This window comes from Brachycentrus maculatus, unplaced genomic scaffold (assembly GCF_059751285.1).
Source record: "Brachycentrus maculatus isolate JH-2025_06_01 unplaced genomic scaffold, ASM5975128v1 h1tg002356l, whole genome shotgun sequence".
NCBI classification, from domain to species: Eukaryota; Metazoa; Arthropoda; class Insecta; order Trichoptera; family Brachycentridae; genus Brachycentrus; species Brachycentrus maculatus.
The window spans coordinates 5,850-25,364 of record NW_028282844.1 but is presented as its reverse complement, the minus strand read 5'-3'; the positions used below and the strand labels follow the sequence as shown (position 1 = coordinate 25,364).

Below are 19,515 nucleotides of genomic sequence, written 5' to 3'. Positions count from 1 at the left end.
GCTATTTAAGAGCTGATAGTTAGGATATTATTGCACTCTTTTTGTTATTATTATTATATTCAAAATGTAATTAAATTAAATAGTTAAATTTCAAGACTTGCATTTTGAGTGTTATTATTATGGATGGAGGACCGACGAAAAGTCATAATAACTATCAAGAATCATTTCCCTATATTTTACAATTAAATCTGCAAAAATAATAGAATAACTAATGTTGCATATGGCCTCATTTTACGAAATTCTGATTATGAATAAAGTTTATTCCCGATTTATATATTTTGTAACATATACAATTCAAATATAATAAAATGAGTACCTTAGCGAAACCATTGCTTTAAAGAGGGCAGAACCCTACAACTACTTCGAGCACAATAACAAATTTGCAGGAGCATTACGAGTCATGCTGGAAAAAGATATGGGCGTTATATCAGATAGTTCGATTTCGCATTGTAATAATGCTTCATAGTTAGTTTGTAAGTCTCATCTACTTTGTATTGAGGGCACTCAATGTTGTCGACGAGTTTGAAATTTTTTGGGGAGTATACTGTATCTTTATTGAAACTCTTTGGCTTATTTTGGGATATAAATTTAGGGGCATTGGCGCTTTTAGGATTTAATAGATACAGAAAACTCTTTTTCAGTTTATTGCAGGCGTTATTCTATTTAATCTGCTTCGAAATGGTTGCGATTTATATCATCACCGGCTTGTAGTTTGGAATCTGCTCATATTGCTGATCAATAGCGTGGTCACATTTTCAGTGGGTGTGATATTGTATCAACTAAACGGACTACTGAAAGAGTATTGCAATATATTAACTGACATTTCGAAAGACTAACAATATAAGATTTCTGCGTAGATTCCCAAGAAAATATAACCTTTAGGCAGAATAAAACTAACTGAATTCGATGCCAACACAATAGGATCGCAAAGAATACTATCACAAAATAACTGAGCCAGTTATTGGCGTAGGCCTATTGAAGCTAATCTATGAAATTTGTAGAAGCAATATTACCAAACCAAAACAAATTCCATGCAAATGGGTTTTCGAGTTTATCAAACTATACTCTATGATGATATGCATTCTTCCATTCTACTCTACAATGATATGCATGTATGGATGTCTTCTAAATAAGACTGAATATATTCATGACTCATTGATCATTGTGTTAGGTTTGCTGTCATGATGTTCATCTCTTCGACCATCGTTTTGGTCATCGTTGTTATTGCTAGTGGGATGGTGATCACTAATATTATGGCTACTATGATTGCTATTACTATTATCATTATTATTGTGATGGTGGGCCTCAACTTAAAACTCTTCGTAATTGCTCTTCGGATTGCTCCTGAGACATTATATTTATGCACATTACTCATTTCCTTGACAACCATCATCTCGCAATTGCTGAGTATTCATATCAGCTTTTGTTTATCGACAATTGCCCATAATATTCGCAACCATCTTATTCTCATCGATGAGCTTCGCACGTGCTGACTATTGCAGTTGTTCCAGTAGCTTGACAGCAATTTCAGAGACATTGGCATTGAGTTTCTGATTGATGAGACTTTGCTCTTTGTGCCTTGTGCTCATTTAGTCATACTGCAGCTGTAGAGCATTGAGTTTGCTCTTTAAGTGATAAATAGCCTGTTCGAGCTTATTAATGTGTGTACTCGTACTTGTTTCGAGCTATAAGTGAGTTTATGGGGTCACAAATTCGGCTGTTGTTTGTGATTATGTGGACATTGTTTGTATTTGTTGGGATGATAGTGTTTTACTCTGCTAATTGTGTTGGTGTTGTGGTTTGGGTTTTTAATGTTGCCAGCAGGATGAAATTTGTTATAAAAAGAGTTATTTCTTTTGGAGGGGATATTTCTATTGTGACTATTATTGAGAGTATTATTGAGAGTATTATTGAGATGATCGCTGTGATGATCGTTGCGATGATTGTTGCAACGATTGTGACTATTCCTGCTGTGAGGATTGCTCGTGGGGATCTTACTAATTCCCAATATTCCCAATATTTTGTTACTATAGAATGTATCCGCTCGATTTAAAAAGGTATTTGTTATCGATTAATGAGGATTATTCGAGCCCTGATTGATTAATTTTATTATGAGCGCTTTGATAACAACCTCTCCTATCATAGATAATAGCTTTGCGATTGGACTGCTTCTTTGTATTCAAATTCGTATGTTTCTTCGGATTCCAATCAGCCTTAATCATACTCCTACGGCCGATGTGATCTATGTGTTTAGTATGAATGCTCTCAGGGTTATAGTTGCTGTAGATGTTGGCTTAATTGGTCTCGTTGTTGCTTTTACTGGCCCTGAGTTTGGGATACTTGTTGAGCTTCTTCTTCGCTTAGTTTAATGCATGTTCTAGTGCCCGAATAAACCCGTTACTCTCAGAAATGAGATGGTCTTGCTCCATAACTCGATTCTCCAGATACTGTATATGTTTTTCATATCTTTTCCTGAGCCCACTATTCGGTGTTTGCGCATTCCCACCTTCATCTCTCATATCTGCCATACTCAGACTCAAACCATCGTGAGTTTGCAACACAGCTTAATGCTGAGAATCTCTTTAAGTGATGGTATTTGTGATTATATGGATTGTGTTACTTGCTTATGGTGAGTTTTATTGTTTGTTTGTCAGATAGACATTGAACCTACTGACTAGGTTGGGCCTGTTTGGGGGGAGGTTGGAAGAGTGGATGTTCATGCTCTGCTGTTTGATTAGTTGTGTCTGCATGGTTGTGATTGTGACACTATGATTATTATGGCTATGTGATTATGATAATTGGATAATAATAGCATTTATTTATAACAATGAAGTATCGACACATTCTCTTCCCCTTCACTCTTATCATTATGCGCACTCTATCGACTGACGCCAGCACAACTATTCCAGTTCCTATTCCTGAAAAAGAGATATCCAATTAATAAGGGCAACCTGTTCTAAGTGCCACACCTCTAGTATCAATGCCTATCACACTCACATTGACACCCCCATCGACATCCACACCCACATCGACGCCCACTAACAAAATGGAAAAAGTATAAACATGGCAGGTCTGGTATATAGGCGGCAGCTTCTTCCTTCTGATAGTTATGGTTATAGCTTATAAGTATCGGAGCTATCAAGCTCGTATTAGCCTGGTACTTCAAGAGTACATCTATAGGTCTAGCAGCTCCATCTCCTTCACCAGCATGCAACAAATTTAAGGGCTCTAATCAATATCAGCCAGGGATCCTGCAAATCTGGAGGATATGCAGAGTATCATCGAAACTACCAACATCAGCTGCTTGAGGAAACCTTACTCATTTGAAGAAGAGAATGGTTTTGAAAAGGACGATGAGTTTGCAGTGTAAAACGAAGCTGGGAAAAACGCATAGGTCAGCTTTGATTCAGTCTTTACTCAGAAGGAGGGAACAAAGCCTACGAAATCCAAAACAAGGAAGAGGCTAACTAAAAATGTGAAGATTGCCAAAGAGGAGGAAGACATCTGCATTAACATTCAGAACGAGCAGTGAATCGATTATATGCACTCTGTGTATTCATTTCGAATGTTTGTTTATTTGTTCGTTTTGTTGGGTTACGTATCACAAGCCAGTTAATCAAAAACTGCATAAGTGCAATATGAAATGATACGAAGTTTTATAAATAATTCACAATAGAAAGTTGTATATTTGATGAGCGTCAATTATTGAATATCTTTTTGAGTTCGCAATTCCTCCAAATTCCTTCGATGACAGTTCCGTCCTCTGTGTAAAATTTGCCCGATCCTTGCACCTTGTCATTATTGAAGTCTCCCTCAAAGACCTCCCCGTTAGTTATGAGTATCCTCCCTCTCCCCTCTTTTGTATCTTTATGGAACATCCCTGAGTATTCGATCCAGTAATCTCCGAGACCATCGAAGTTCGTGTAATCGAATGGCCCATCCATAGCCGCTGGGTTATCATTGAAGACTCGGCCATAGCCATGGAACTCATTATGGTCCCAGTTGCCCTCATAGGCAATCTTGTCATTTTGGTAGTAGAGCTTGCCCCAACCATGCATGAAATCTTCCTTCCAATTGCCATCATAGTATCCTCCTTCGGCATAGTAGTACTTCCCCCTCCCTGCTTTCTTGTTGTTCTTTTTGAAGCCTTAGAACCTGTTGCCATTGCTGTACTCCTCGCAGACATACTCCAGTTCAGCAGGATTATCTTAAACTTAGCTGTTGGAGGAACGTGGAGTCTCTTCATTGACTTCGATGATCGTGGAGTTATACTTTTGGATGAGTTTGAACTTAGATTTAGGGGGAGTTTTTAACATTTTGCCTTCAGTTTCTTACAATTTGGCCGGGAATGGGGCATTTGATGCAGAATATCCGGTGTATCTGTTTGTTGCGTGACCAGACTGTTCGGGTACTTAGTTATTTTCATGGGGCGTCATCTCAGATGTGTTCCTATTGGCGTATCGATTGCCGACTGCCTGCTCTTTGTTTATTTTTAGAGAAGCATCCTTGTCATTGGAACCCTTGAAAAATTCAGGCAGATTATTCATCACATTGCGAAACTACTCGGCAATCCCATAGTTGAACTGCTGCTCGACTTCCGCTGGAGCAGAGCTCTAATTGAATGCTCTAACTTCCTTGATAGCGCTATGGTTATGGTTAACAGTATTGAGAGCATTGTGATTCTGGTTATTGTGACTCTTTTGGTTGCTATTGCTATTTTTGTTATGGCTATTGGTATGGCTATTGTTCTGACTGCTATTCGTAGCATATGCTAAAAAGGCAGGAGATTCGTTTAGATGGTTATCTTTGAGTTTATATTTAGTTTCATGGGAGAATTATGGGAACTATTGCTGCTTATTGAGGGAGTATGGACTGGGCTGCGGTAGTAGTAGGTTGTGCGCTGAAATAGAGCTTGCTTGATATGGTTAATGGTTAATTGACCCATTGCTTACTTTCATGCTCGAACACTGGTTATAATCTTCGGTGGCTGATGTTCTGTCAGTTTTTATTTATTTTTTGTTGTTCACATGGTTAATGCTCGTCAAGTTGCTATTTATGTTCAGATTGTTACCATTAACATTGTAGGGATGGTTACCATTAACACTGAAGTGATTGCCATTGTTGTTGTACTTCTTGCCGATATGCAACAAGGATGGATGAGTTGACTGATCGTTTATGATTGCGTTATTGTCATTCTGATTACTGGTAACAAACTGCAATGACTTTTTCATTGTGCCATGATTGTTTGCCTTGACTTATGGGCTTGATGAGTAATAAGGCGAACGTGCCTCCAAAGACGAGCTTTTCTTTTGCGAGGGCATCAATGATGGTGACCCTGAGCTCATCGGAATCGGTTTGAGTCTCGATTAAGTCTATTTTATCCCAAATTTGTTCATGTGGTGCACTCCATCTGTTTAGGCATAGCTTTGTTTTATGTGGACTGGTTTTTTACTCATACTAGTGTTGAATGCTGTTGCTTTGTGTGAATTAACATTGAGGGGAGGATGCATGAATCTGTCTGGTTGATTGGCATTGTTCTGATGGTGATGTGGTTGATATGATAGATTCTGGTGTGGCTGATAAGGATGATTCGGATGATTTGCATGATTTGTATGAGGAATGCGATGATTGATGATATGACTTGAGTTATTACTCTAGTAAGGGTGAGCATTGGTGGTGGAAACTACTTGACTCTCCGCATACTTATTATGCTGATTCATGATAATATTGCGTCTCTAGTTCGGATAAGGTTCTTTAGGAACGATACTCTGATACTGAGGTGCAAATTGGATATCTCGCACGGTACTGTAAGCCATGTTGACAGCACTCTCTCTCTGATTATTAACACTGCTCCCGAACTGCCGGCTGTCTTGACTAAGGTTCATACTGACAGTATTCAGCTGGAATCTATCATCGACACCGCATTCTATACGAAAAATCTGATAAATTTCCATGCGTTTGAGGGGGTCATCAGCCAACAGAATTTATAAAAACCCCCTAAGCATTGGGTTTTGTATAACTGCCAACTTATTCGGAACAGTATGCGAGTCAATGTTGCCATACTTTGAGATATAAAGCGATCTGTTTGTGTTTATATTTGTCTGATGGGTTTTTTGGTCTGCGAGGGAGGAAAGCAAAATGCCTATGGCACCTGTACTATACAGATTAGAAGTGTATTAATCGTACGTCTCTAATGCAGAAACCGAAGATTTGATTTTTTAGGGTGAAGGATAGCTTTTGAGCAAGTTGTCACTGTTGGAAGCGCTAGTAAAGTAGTTTGAGCAATTTGCAGAATTTTTAAGTAGCCACATGTCGGCCAATGACAAGCGACGACTGTGTGAATCGATCAGCACAGTCTTGATGTTCAGCTCCTACATAAGCTGCCTTCTTCTGAAAGTTTCTGCGTATTCCCTTAGTCCACAAAGCACACATCCAATCACACTTAAAATCTCTTGGTCAGTGAAGATTTTATTATATTTCTTTCGGTGGAGGTACTCTGCCTCCAAGTTGATCCTTTGATCACCTTCGAGGAGAAGGTAATAATTTTACTAGTTCGAGCAGTATGAAGCATCTGTGATCTGACAATATTCTTTGATTTCAGGGATAGCTTTGCATTTGGTGCGTTGATATAGTCTGATTGCACGCTTCATTTACAGTGATTCGGATTTGGTGTACGCAGTTAGTTTGTAGAGAGTGGATGCGGTTTTATGTGAAGAAGATCTGCTTTCGAGGAGTAGGGTTTGAGAGACAAAGGTATACTTTTATTGCAAATACTGGTAGAGAGATGACTATTCGCTAAATGTTTTGCTATTCTAAAGATATGGCTCACTCCTTGACTATACAGTACCCATTTATATTCAGAAGTCAAATTTATCACCAAAGGTACTCATATTATATTTAAATATATCGGATTGTGAAACGATCGTCAACTCAAAGATCAGCTGCAATGAGCCACATAATTATATAGAAACCAATAATTTTTTAAGCATTAAATAATAATATCAACGAAAATAAATAAGGAAAACTAACATTTAAAAATATTAAAATATTTAATATATTAATATATTAATATAAAATAGATAATAATACGAAGAATATTAATTGAAACTGAAATTGTCGATCGGCAAATGCTCATATTATAGATGACTATTAAATTCATTTGGTTGATTCAGGTCTCGATTAATTTGTAGAATCCACTGCTTTCTTGTTCTAAAAAGGCGAGTTGATTGAAGAGTTATACTCTCCTGTCTTCAATAGTCTTTCATCAGGACAATTCCCATTCAATGAAATCAACTTTATATGCTCGTCAACATCCTTTTTCATGCTCATTAGAAATTTCTGAATTAATTTCTTTTTGTTCAAGAGCTCAAATGGCAATTACTCGGACGCTTCGTACTTTCGTTTGGGTTGAATGACCTAGTACAAAATACTAGCCACTTTCTCAATGACAAAGGGCATCGACCAGCTGAACAAATTCAAGAAATTGGGGAGCAAGTATGGATGTGGGCTTTCTGTGAATTGCTGGATATTGAAAGTGTTGTTAATGAACTTTATGACTGCACCTTTGTTGTTGTAATAATCACAGTAGTTTGGGGCGGAAAATATCGTGATGATTGTTGGAAATTTCTACTGTCCGAGCCATTTATACATTTTGAAGCCCTCGGCTTGTGCTTCATGCGCTCGGATTATAGAAATCAACTGGTTTCTCTCCAGAAAGGATTTTGTGATTTCGTAGCCGAAATAGTAGAAGCAGCCTCGTGCTTTGTTCGGCAGAATTAAGGATGAACATGCGCCATTACTGTTGTCGACCGGATCGGCCCAGAGAATATCGCAAAAGATGCCAGATTTCGGAATTTATTTAAACCTATTAATTTTGTCAATGTCCTCCAGAAGGCTTAGTTCATGAGAGATGCCTCCATGAATTGCCAGAAACCTTTTGTTGATGAGGCATGCGAGGGGTAGAGTGTCAAACATTTCCATAACGAGCTCGTATGATTTCTGCCCATACTTCTTTAAGCCTAAATAATCTCGCGAATGTACATTCAATTCTAAAATTGAAGTGCGTTGTGAGTTGCCTGCATTCGTGGTTCCCTCTGAGCATCAGGATGGTGTTGGGGCTGTTGATTTTGAGAGACAAGATCAGAATCAAGACTTAGACTGAGAATGCACCCCGATCCACGTAATCGCCCAGAAATAGATACTTGGTCATCTCTGGGTCCCCGCCTGTGTCAGGCTCTATAATCTTGAGGAAATCATAAAACTGCCCATGAATATCTCCGACAATGGTCACGGGGTCTTCAACTTTCAATAGGTTTGCTTCATATTCTATACATGGCTCGTAAAATCGATACTAAATATGTTGGTTGCCATGACAATCAGCCTTTCGAAGTCTTCTCTTGATATTTTGCCTTACCGCTTCAGAAACGATCTGAGCAGCTGCCAGTTTATGAGTCCTCTCTTGAATATCTCACTCGTCGGTAGATTTCTTTGTGGAGGTAAAGGCAAATGCTTTACCACTCTATCTCGGAGGGGATCTTTCAAGTCCAGAATTTCCATTTGTTATTATAAACCTACTGATTTAGAACTTCCTATTATATTAGAAACACGCTGATTCTGCGAACCACAAAATCTCACGATGAGCAATGAAGAAGCAAAGTTATATTTTTTTAAAAGATGGGGATTAAATTATCGTAAAACAGAGTGAATAATGTACGATTCGATAGCATTTTGATCTTCCACCTTTAATTCATGAGAGGACTCTTCAACACCAAAAAGCTGCTCTCCAATCAGTAACTGTTCTGATGTAGCATAGAGGATGTGGCATAAAACAGCGCAAATGTGTAAGCCATTTGAGTAAAATTTTCAAAACATTCACAAATATGATTATGAATTATTATCCTCAGGATGTGTTAATATTTTACAATTAAACAATTTGACGAACAACATATAATTTATTATATCAAATGACTCTCTGGCATCTCGCAATAACAGAATTTAACACCGACCCAAATAAACAAATCAAACAAAATAGAATAATAATGCGAATAATCTATTAAACTGCATATTCTGAATTCATATAGATATATTTATTCACATTGTAATATTTCAGATCATTCATTACTTGTTTGCCATTATGTTGAGATGCTCACCAAACATCGAGCATATCTTTCTGTTGAATTACTATTTCTATACGTTTATTCTCTTCAACTCCTGTTCTTTGTCGCGTTCTACATCCATGAGAGTGTTCTTGCTGGTTTATTTATCTGTTTTGGGCTGTTTGGGAGGGTTTGCTTATTTTATGTTTGTTAGCTATTTGTTTTGTTTTGTCAATTTTACTGGTTTTTGTGTTTTTGGGTGTGGCTGTTCGCTTTCTTAGGATTAGAAATAGTATTGAAGTTTATGCTATTTCTGTTATTTCTCTACTTTATTTTCGATTAAGCCACTTTATTTCTATCTTCGCTCTTTCCGGTCTTTATCTTCGTCATCCATAACATTCATAACATGTTGATTTTATTGAACTAAATCCCAAGCCAAATCCTCATATTTGGCAATACGCTTCTTAATCGTTAAGTTACTTAGGTTGGCTGCTTGAACTGTAGGAATTGCATGGTTATCTTCATTATTTTTGGGATTTTCCCGGTATGACTAATCCTCTTAGATATCTTTTTTCTATTTCTTCTTCTTTTTTTCCACCATTTTATTCTTTTTCGATTTGATCATCGTTACTTTAAGAACTTCAAACTGCTTTCGATCGTGCTGTTCATACTTTTTATACTTACTGTAATAACTGAGATGCGCTTCCTGCATTCTTTCTTTAATTTATTCATGTTCTTCTTTCTCAATCTCTTTATCTTTCTCTTATTAATCCTCATCTTATTCTTCCTCTTCTTTGTGTATTTTTCCTTGTTGTTAGTACTTGTTGATTTCTGATTGCTTTTTCTAATGCAGATCTTCTAGGTTTTTAACACGATTCTGCCCATTTATTTCAGTAATTCTATTTTACTATATTTTGTGTGACTGTTCAAATTTTTTACTGCCCCGAAGTTGCGATTTATTCTTTTCATGATCTTATTATCTATTATGAGATTTATTTTATCTTCTTTTCTGTTATCGCTCTTTTTCTATTTTTTTATACTTCTCCTTATACTTTTTATGTGACTTTTATTCCTATTTTTACCCTATTATTCCATCTTCTTCATCTTTCTCACTATCTGATATTGAACTTGACCCCATTTAATCTGACAAAAGTGACAATTAAGACGATAACTAATCATCTATTTATTAATTTTATTATATATTTTTGTTGTTTCCAGTGTTGCTGCCTTAGTTTTATTAGCTTTATCTTTTTGATGCGTGATTCATGCTCATACTTAATCTGGAGCTTTCGTCAATGATGCGCCTATCATTGATTTTGAGTGTAGTTTCATCTTATAACCTCTTTTTCATTTATTTTTAGATTTTGCTCTTGATGAAGTCTCGGGAATTCAATTCGAAATCTTACAACTCAATCCGATTATTACGCTACTTTTCTTCAGAGACTCTTTTTTGCAGTTCTTTGTAATCTTAGATCCACTTTTTATCTTCCTCTGCCTTGAAATGCTATTCCCTAACTTCATCGAAAAACGGGTGCATAATTGCATCTTCGACTGATATTCTTTTGTTTGGCTTTAACTTCAGCATTTGTTTCAGGAGATCAAATGCATTGACATTATCTTACTAATTCTAAGACTTTAAAGCGATAAATGATTCTAAATCCCCTTTTTTCATTTTGTATGGCATTTGAACCCATAAGTTGTTGTTTGTGATGACTTTTTTTATTTCTTCGGCGCCGAACACATGTGCCAATTGCATGACGTAAATTGATATGAATTTGTATTATTACTTTTCAGTTTCATTCCTCGCCCGCATGTAATGAAAAAAATGATTTTTACGGCTCAAAAACTGAAGTAGAATGACCCCTGCTGACCATACCTCGCATTCATAGCCTTGTTCCTTATTATGAAAATGTGTTTAGAGGCAACTAAATGTTTCTGTACCCATTTTCCTCCTTCCATTTTAATTGGTTGCTTTTAGGAGTTGGTTGTAGATGTCAAATTATGTCTTCATTGCCATGAATTACTCGTTCTTGAGCCGTTACGATGATTTTATGCGCTTCTTCATTTATTAGAATCGCACTTTGGTCAGCTAAAAATGGTTTGGATCGAGTTCTGCAAGCCCAAAGTCAATAATGACTCCCCTTTTCTTATCGGGGTTATATAGAAAATTCTGGGGCTTAATGTCTCGATGATAGACCCCAGACTCCTTCAAAGAGCACATCCCCCTGAGCAACTATATCATATAGTCTTTGACCTGCACCATGGTCCTCATCCTTTCGAATAATTGCTGAGTTACAATAAGCTTACAATATAGGGAACATGTTAAAAGTATTCCAGGACAATATGCACTTGTGTGCCCTCTGTGAAGATATCATGCAATTTGGCAACTCCCTTCTTATTTCGAAACAAATAATAAAGAGTGGACTCGAGGTAGATAATTGAACGGCTCACCACATCGAAGTTTATTTTGATGGCATAAAACTTGCTTGGCTATTTGATGTCCTTGACCTACATATAGAGTGACTATACATAATACACGACTCCGTATCCTCCTCTGCCGATTTAGGATACGGCCTTATACCCATGTTTGACCAAATATTAATGCTCAAATAAATCATCTTAATTCTTTTTCCTTTTTGGTTTAGGCTAAGGTTACATGCGCACTATGGGTAGGCGTTGGTTCAATAACTAATTAATATTATCATATGATTATATTCATTTATTTATAGCCGCCAAAATAATTATTAGGGTAATCAATTTGTTTTGTATGTTACATGTGTTATTTATATGTGATTGTTGGAATGACAATCATATATAGTAATTATTATAATGCTTATTTTTAAATGATAATGAAATGATAATGAAAATGTAATGCAATGCAATGCGATGATAGTTAGTTAATTGTGAGTTTCAGTTTCAATTGAGATGTCTGTAAGTTTGATGATCTCTTCTTATATTCGATGAATTGTACTAGTTTATTAAATGAAGAACTCAAAGCAGATTTTGGTTCCGTTTTCGATAATTTTGGCTATACTTTTAATAACAATTGTTTATTTCAGTCCTTATTTCATCAATTATCTTCCTCCCTGTTTCTGCAGCCGAAAATGCTAAACAATAGCCAATCATATCACATAAACAGACTTCTATACATTAAATAATCCTTCTATGGGAGCATTCAATACATACTCCATATCAAATATTCTACTCTATATTATACGATCTAACTTCTATGTGGTTGATGCTATTTATTTCTACGCGTATCATTTTACTTTTTTCCTGAGGACATATGGCAATACACCCCGATTCTTGTAATAAGTTATTTCGACTTCTGTTCGAAGTGCACTGATAACATCAAAGGACTTTCCACTTGACAGGTGAACTTTCACCTTTTGGTTCAAGCTTATGTTTTCGATGTCCAGATCCACGCTGACCGTTTATTAGCCAGTAATTCCATGAGTCTCTGCGCTTTAGTTCGGGAGGAATGTTAAGGGAAGGATGCCCATTCCTATTAAGTTACTTCTGTGGATTCGTTCGAAGTTTTCTACGAGTACTGCTTTGACTCCTTGGAGATAAGGGCCCTTAGCTGCCCAATCTCGACTTGACCCTGATCCGTACTCTTTTCCTCCGATGATAACCAGCTGCCTGTTTTCGGATTTGTACCTCTCTGCTGCATCGAAAATGTCCATAACTTCCCCTGAAGGGATATGAATCGTCTGTGGGCCAACCTTCCCTTTCATCATTTTGTTGAGGATTCGGATATTCGCAAATGTCCCTCGAGCCATTATTAAATCATTCCCTCTTCTTGAGCCGTACGTGTTAAAGTCTTTTTTATCAAGGCCGTGCTCTTGCAGGAACCGAGCAGCAGGGGATTTTAGAGAAATGTTGCCAGCTGGAGATATATGATCTGTCGTGATAGAATCTCCAAAAACGCATAGAATATGAGCATCTTTTAGTGCTTGGAGAGGCGCTAACTATTTTTGGGCCTCTTGGAAGAATGGAGGGTTGTGAATGTAAGTCGATTTTTCATCCCAATTGAAATGGATTGACTTCTCGACTTCCAATAGGTTCCATCTCTCGGTTCCTGTTGCGATTTTCTTATAAGTTTCATAGTATATTTCTGGTTTGATTGCCGCCAGCTAAATTTACTGCACTTATTCTTTGCTAGGCCAAATATCTCTCAGATACACATCGTTTCCATCTTGATCCTTCGCGACAGGCTCTGTTTCAAAGTCAATATCAATGGTTCCTGCAATTGCAAAGGCTACGACTAAGGGAGGGGAGGCCAAGAAATTGGCTTTGGTCGAAGGGTGCACTCTTCCTTAGAAGTTCCTATTACCACTGAGAACTGAAGCCACGCAAAGGTCCTTTTATTTGATGGCAGCCTACAGCTATTTACTTAACTAGCCTGAATTTCCGATGCAAGTCATGCATCCATACCCTGCGTGATAAAAGCCCATCTTGTTCATATACTAAGTCAGCCCACTTTTCTACAAATACCTTGAAACTGCTTGCGAGCCGGGTGATAAAGAAGTCTTGATGTATGGGGCAATTTTAATTCCTTTTTCATGTGCTTTCTTGCATAGAAGTGCTGCGCTGAGCATAACTCCAGGGTTAGAAGTGTTGGTGCAAGAAGTAATCGCAGCAATCACAATCGACCCATGTCTGATCTCTTGCTCTGAGCCATTAAACATAAATTTCGTTGAATCCTTCAATGTCTCTTCTTTGAGCCCAAATCCTTTGAACCCAACTTTATTGGTGAGGGAGGAGTTCCAGTCTTTTTTTAATTGGTTTATCTGCACGTAATCATGAGGTCTTTTTGGGCCTGCAACCGAAGGCAGCACTGTCGATAGATCAAGTTCTATGACACTTGAAAACTTAAGATCCGCATCATTTTCATAATCCTTGAATAGTCCTTGTTTCCTCAAGTACGTTTCGATGATTTATATGGACTATTATGATCTTCCCGTTTGTCTCAAATACAAAATGGTATTTTCATCGACTGGGAATAGTCCAACAGTTGCACCGTATTCGGGGGCCATGTTACTAATTGTAGCTCGATCAGCAAGTGTCAAGGATTTTACTCCAGGGCCGAAGAACTCCACGAACTTGTCAACCACTCCCTTTTATCTGAGCATCTTTGTGCAGAGTAGAACCAAATCTGTAGCAGTTGCTTGCGAAGAAAGCCGCCCTGTAAATTTAAATCCGATCACCTCTGGGAGAACCATTGTGGTTGCCTCCCCAAGCATAACGGCTTCAGCCTCGATCCCACCAACCCCCCATCCCACAACGCCGAGCCCATTAATCATGGTGGTATGTGAATCAGTGCCGACAACACTGTCCGGGTACAGTATGCCATTATTGTCAAAGACAACTCTCGCGAGATACTCGAGATTGACCTGATGAACAATTCCAAAACTAATACATATAAATAGACATTTACCCTGGAGGAACGATGCTGAAGTTTTCGAAAGTGCTTTGGCCCCACTTTAAAAATCTAAATCTCTCCACATTCCTTTGAAACTACTTCTATTCATTCTGCTCTAAAGATTCTGCTGTTCTTGCGAAATCCACCTGCACCGAATGGTCGATGACTAAATCGACAGGGCACTCCGGATTTACTTTGTCTGCATCTCCTCCCAGTCTTTTGACCGCATCTCTCAACCCAGCTAAATCGACGACCAATGGGACCCCAGTGAGATCTTGCAGAATAACCCTCGAAGGCTTAAATGGTATTTCTGTCTGCGCATAGAACAAATGGGTACATTATGAGTACTAGTCTTTTCCCAGTCGAGAATATGCTCAACATCTTTCTCTTGAATGCTGAACCCATCACAATTTCTGACGGCACACTCCAGAAGAATCCTAATAGAAATGGGGAGGTGACAAACCCTTTCATCTTTGAGCTTGGAGAGGTCATAGTATCTGAGTTTTTTGCCATTGACTTAAATTTAAGTTAGTAGATGGTTGTATGGATTTTAGTTTTGCATCCGAAATATCTTCTAAATAAATACAAAATAATATAATATATAATAAACTATAACGTGATATCAGACGTGTGTACAATCAACGAATTTGGGGTTGGGGTTGGGGTTGGGGTTGGGGTTGGGGTTGGGGTTGGGGTTGGGGTTGGGGTTGGGGTTGGGATTTTATTATATTGTGGGTTCAAATTACTGAACTGTCGGTCTATCTCATTCATACGTTTCTTAATATATTCTACAAAGAGTTCATGTCTTCAGTAAACAAGCGGCCACCAATCGAGAAAAGAAGCAACTCTCGCGAAGTCCAACGCGTCTCCTATGACCCGAGTTATGGCAATGACTCCGATGACTATCACTATCAATAGGGGCCCCCGAATTTGGGATCCAAGTTTACAAATCGAATGCCCAAGTTTCACTAGCTCTCCTCCAAGGATGAAAACAGATCTGCCTCGAAGTAGTATTACGGTCAGGTCAGGGGAAGTATGATTGTGATGAAAAACAGCAATGATCAAATTACCAGTAATTTGAAGTCTTAACTCAAATCCCTGAAATCACAAGTAAACCTCCTGACTAAAAATTCCAAGACCAAAATATCGAGTTATAATCTCCTGCCAAATGAGCAGTATGAGGGCCAGAGTGATCATTAAATCCCATCCTCTGCGTCACTCGATAGGCTCGACCAGCTCGACCGACTCAACAGGCTTAGCAAGCACTGCAATGACGACTCAGATGTCCTCTCCGTGACCAGCTAAAACCTCATCCACAACCCCATCCAGAGATTAGCCCAGCAGATGGAGCCATCGGAATACGACCAAGCCCACTACCTTGAACTCGAGAACAATCTGCTCAAGACTGAACTGAGGAACCTAAAGAATAAGTACAATGCGAAGAAGCAGTAGCTGAGATAGAAATGCGAAGCCCTGGAAAGAAAGAATTAATACCTATAGATTTCCCTGCACAAATCGTAAAACGAGCTGTATTAATGCAAGAGAACTTTATAGATCGAGCTCTAAACCATCAAATTTCAAATTGCTCGCAAGAGCCACCAGCTCAACTAGCAGTAGCAATAGACATCGCCCAAACAACCCACAGAAAATGAACTCAACAGCACAAGTCCATCCAATTCTCATAGCAGCCAATACACAAATCGATTGAACGAATAAAAAATCATTACACTTACCCATAAAATCAATCTACTTATTGAAGATTTGACTGAAAACCAAGGCCAATTTGAAAAGAAGAAATTCGAATTGAAAAAGGAAACAGAGAAGAACACCGAAATGATGAAGCAACTCGAGCTCTTAAAGAAAGAACAAATGCGGAATCGACTCGCAACTGAAGAGTAACAAAATAAGAGGTAGGAGTTGATCAGAGATATCGCAGCATTGAAGCAGAGAAACAAAGTTTTGGCGAATGAGCTTTCGATGAAAGATTAGATTATTGCATAGGCTGAAAGAATAGAGAAGAGAATGAGCAATTAGCTCGAGTATTACAAAGGATAGGAACAGAAATTAGCCAATCTGAATTTCGAATTGGGGTCCGAACTGAAGAAATTCAAGCAATTATCTGAGACTAACGAGCAGTAGGTGGCATATTTGAAGGAAACTATTCTGGAGTATACAAATAGCTACGAGCAATTGACAAAAAAACTTAAGTATGAGAAAGAAAGAATGCTGGAGATGGAGGAAAAGTATAGGAAGAACTTGGAGCTTGCAAAAAACAAAGAGTAGGAATTACAAAGAATCATGAAAGAGCAATAAGAAGCTGTGAACAGAGGAGGAGATAGAGGTGGGCAGAGAGGCGATAGTCAGAATGGAAAGTCGGAGGCACATAATAGTGAATATCTTATGGAATCTCCCGACAATACCAACAATAATGACAGCAAACAATTCCAACATCTCAAAACCCACTACTTACTCCTAAAACAGAAACTAAGTGAAGCTCTGTCCCAAAACTCCTCCAAAAAGTAGTAACTCTAAAATTACTACAAATCCTACAAAGATTACAAATCAAAGAATAAGCTGCTCGAACTCCAAAACCAATTGCTCGAAGTCTCTGCAAACTAATACATATAGAAAATGCATTATCTCTAAGAATCAAATTTACAAGTACGTGCAGATAACTAGAATCAAATTCGCTAACTCTGGTATCAACTGGAAGAAGCCAACCACCAAAATTAATAACTAACTCAGGAAAACCTCGATCTGTCGGGTAAGCACTCCTAACTCTCAGACCAGCTCATTCTCGAGCAGGAATATCGCAAACAATTGTAAAACAAAATAAGCAACATTGATTTGAACTCAGAGGAGTCTGCACTTGCTGAGAAGTTTGAAGATATTCTGAGCACAATGAGAAGGTACATTGATGAAAACAATGAGAAGTATAGCCAATATGCAAGGTAACTCTTAGCCAAATAGGAAATGATTGTGACATTGAGACAAGCGCGAAATAAGTAGGAACGCACATAAATCAATGAGCTGTTGAACTATAAATACCAGAAAACGCATGAATTGCTTGAAAATATCAAAATAAACAATATTACAGCAATACAGGAATTGAACATATTGGCGAATAAACGTCTGGCCCTCGAAAAACAGAACCAGTAAGAGCTCCTCGAGGAAAACTGCTCATTCAAGAGGCAGTTCTAATAGCTACAGGCCAAGATATTCGAAATGAGAGAGGAAAATGCGAACATTCTTTAGTTGTATAACAGCGCTGTCGATGCCCACACGAAGATCATTGGCCAAATATAAAGCAAGATGTACCAAGCCGAAAGCGATAAGGACAATGCTGAACAAGAAATGAATATCATCATCGGCAACTTGAGGAAGTAAGTCATGACCAAATCAGAAGAGATATCCTATCTCAGGGAGGACATCCTGAAATTGTGCAACTTATCAAGTGGGAACCAAAATGGCAAGTAAGACGAAGCAGTCAGAATTATAAAAGAGTAACTAGGCAAGAAAAACGAAGAGGCCTTCAGACTCAGAGACTCCTTATCACACCTCCGCGCCTAATTTGATAACTTGAAATCAGCGTCAGATATCGGGAAACTGCGATTCATTTCAGATAAGAAGAATATCCAAGTGAACTATGAGATATAAATACAAAAGCTGAAGAATAGCCTCTCGATCGAACAGAAGAAGATCCAGACATTCGAGCAGAAGATCAAGATGCTCATTGGGGAGAATAATAAAAAGGACACTTTCATACAGAGTTTTGTCATTGGCAAGAAATTGCCAACCCCTGATAAATAGTTCATCATGGCTTTCCTGAGGGAATACGAGATCACGGTGACTGAAAAGAATATCAGTGAGCAGCTCGAAAAGTAATCTAAGTAGTTGGAGAAGATGGCCGCTTACAACTATAATCTTGTCAAGGAAATTGCCGAGCTCAAAGAAAGATTGCTTCTCTGCGAAGTTAGTGGCCCACTGGCATACCAGTAGCGCAATTATGAAGGAATGGTATGATCAACAAACAATAAATACAATACCAATATGAAGATGAATATGAACATATAACAAGAATATGAACACCATATGAATATAATCATCAACAACTTATCAACACCAATATGAGTACTTCTGGCCCATCGACTGTCACTTACAAATTAGAATAATTATATCAGATGATGAGCAATTCTTATGAATAAACAACCCTTGCCTCCAAAGCCCTAGCCGATCGAATGAGAAGTAATTAAATCTATATGTAGAGGGAACGGGGGTGAACACCTTACTGCAATCTCGCGATTCTGCAACCCACTACTCCGATGGTAACATTCGACTAACGCAGCCTTATAACGATTTGAAAAGGATTATGCATCATTCGACAAAGCCAAGAGATAAAATTAAAAGATGAGGAGGCAAGATTAGCTCGAAATGAAGAGACTCGCTTACTTGGAAAGGGAGAACAAAAGATGGGAGATTGTGTAACAGCAGCACTATCTCAACAACGAGAGGGAAAGAGTTAAAATCTAAGAGCAGAGGGAGGGTCGGAGGCGAGGGGCGACAACCAATGGGCTGCCTTATAACCCAATCAACTTATCCTACAATTCTAACTCCGAGGGCGAAAAACTGAAATTCAAAGATGAAGACACCAAAATCAGACGATTCGTCCGGGCCCACAATATGGACCATCGAGGTAATGGACACTACAACCCACTGAACGGGCTGCAGCGAGTAAGCATAGAAAAAATAATCCCCAACGAACTCTCTAACAGATACGAATAGAAACTTAATAGGCATTACGAATAGCTGAGCATACGACCCTTCCCTCATACATCAAACACAGACAGATCAAATATGAAAAACTACGATGAATGAAAAACTGTGATGTTTTACAAACAATATCCATATTGCAATGATAACGGAATTACGCATAACAAATACTATACTTTATCTTTGTGGCGATCACTTAGGTGATAAATTCGATGCTGAAAGATA

The 19,515-nt window shown here is 38.2% G+C and overlaps 1 protein-coding gene and 1 pseudogene across 1 annotated transcript; both read right to left on the bottom strand.

Moving 5' to 3' along the window:
* Positions 1-7,416: 7,416 nt before the first annotated feature.
* Positions 7,417-9,872, bottom strand: LOC148298220 (serine/threonine-protein phosphatase 2B catalytic subunit pseudogene; annotated as a pseudogene).
* A 2,457-nt stretch (positions 9,873-12,329) lies between these two features.
* LOC148298219 (uncharacterized) lies at positions 12,330-14,749 on the bottom strand. Its single transcript, XM_088277035.1, is given in 2 exon segments — positions 12,330-14,510; positions 14,715-14,749. Coding segments are annotated over 2 exon segments (1,983 nt in total). The 3' UTR covers positions 12,330-12,562.
* Positions 14,750-19,515: the final 4,766 nt, after the last annotated feature.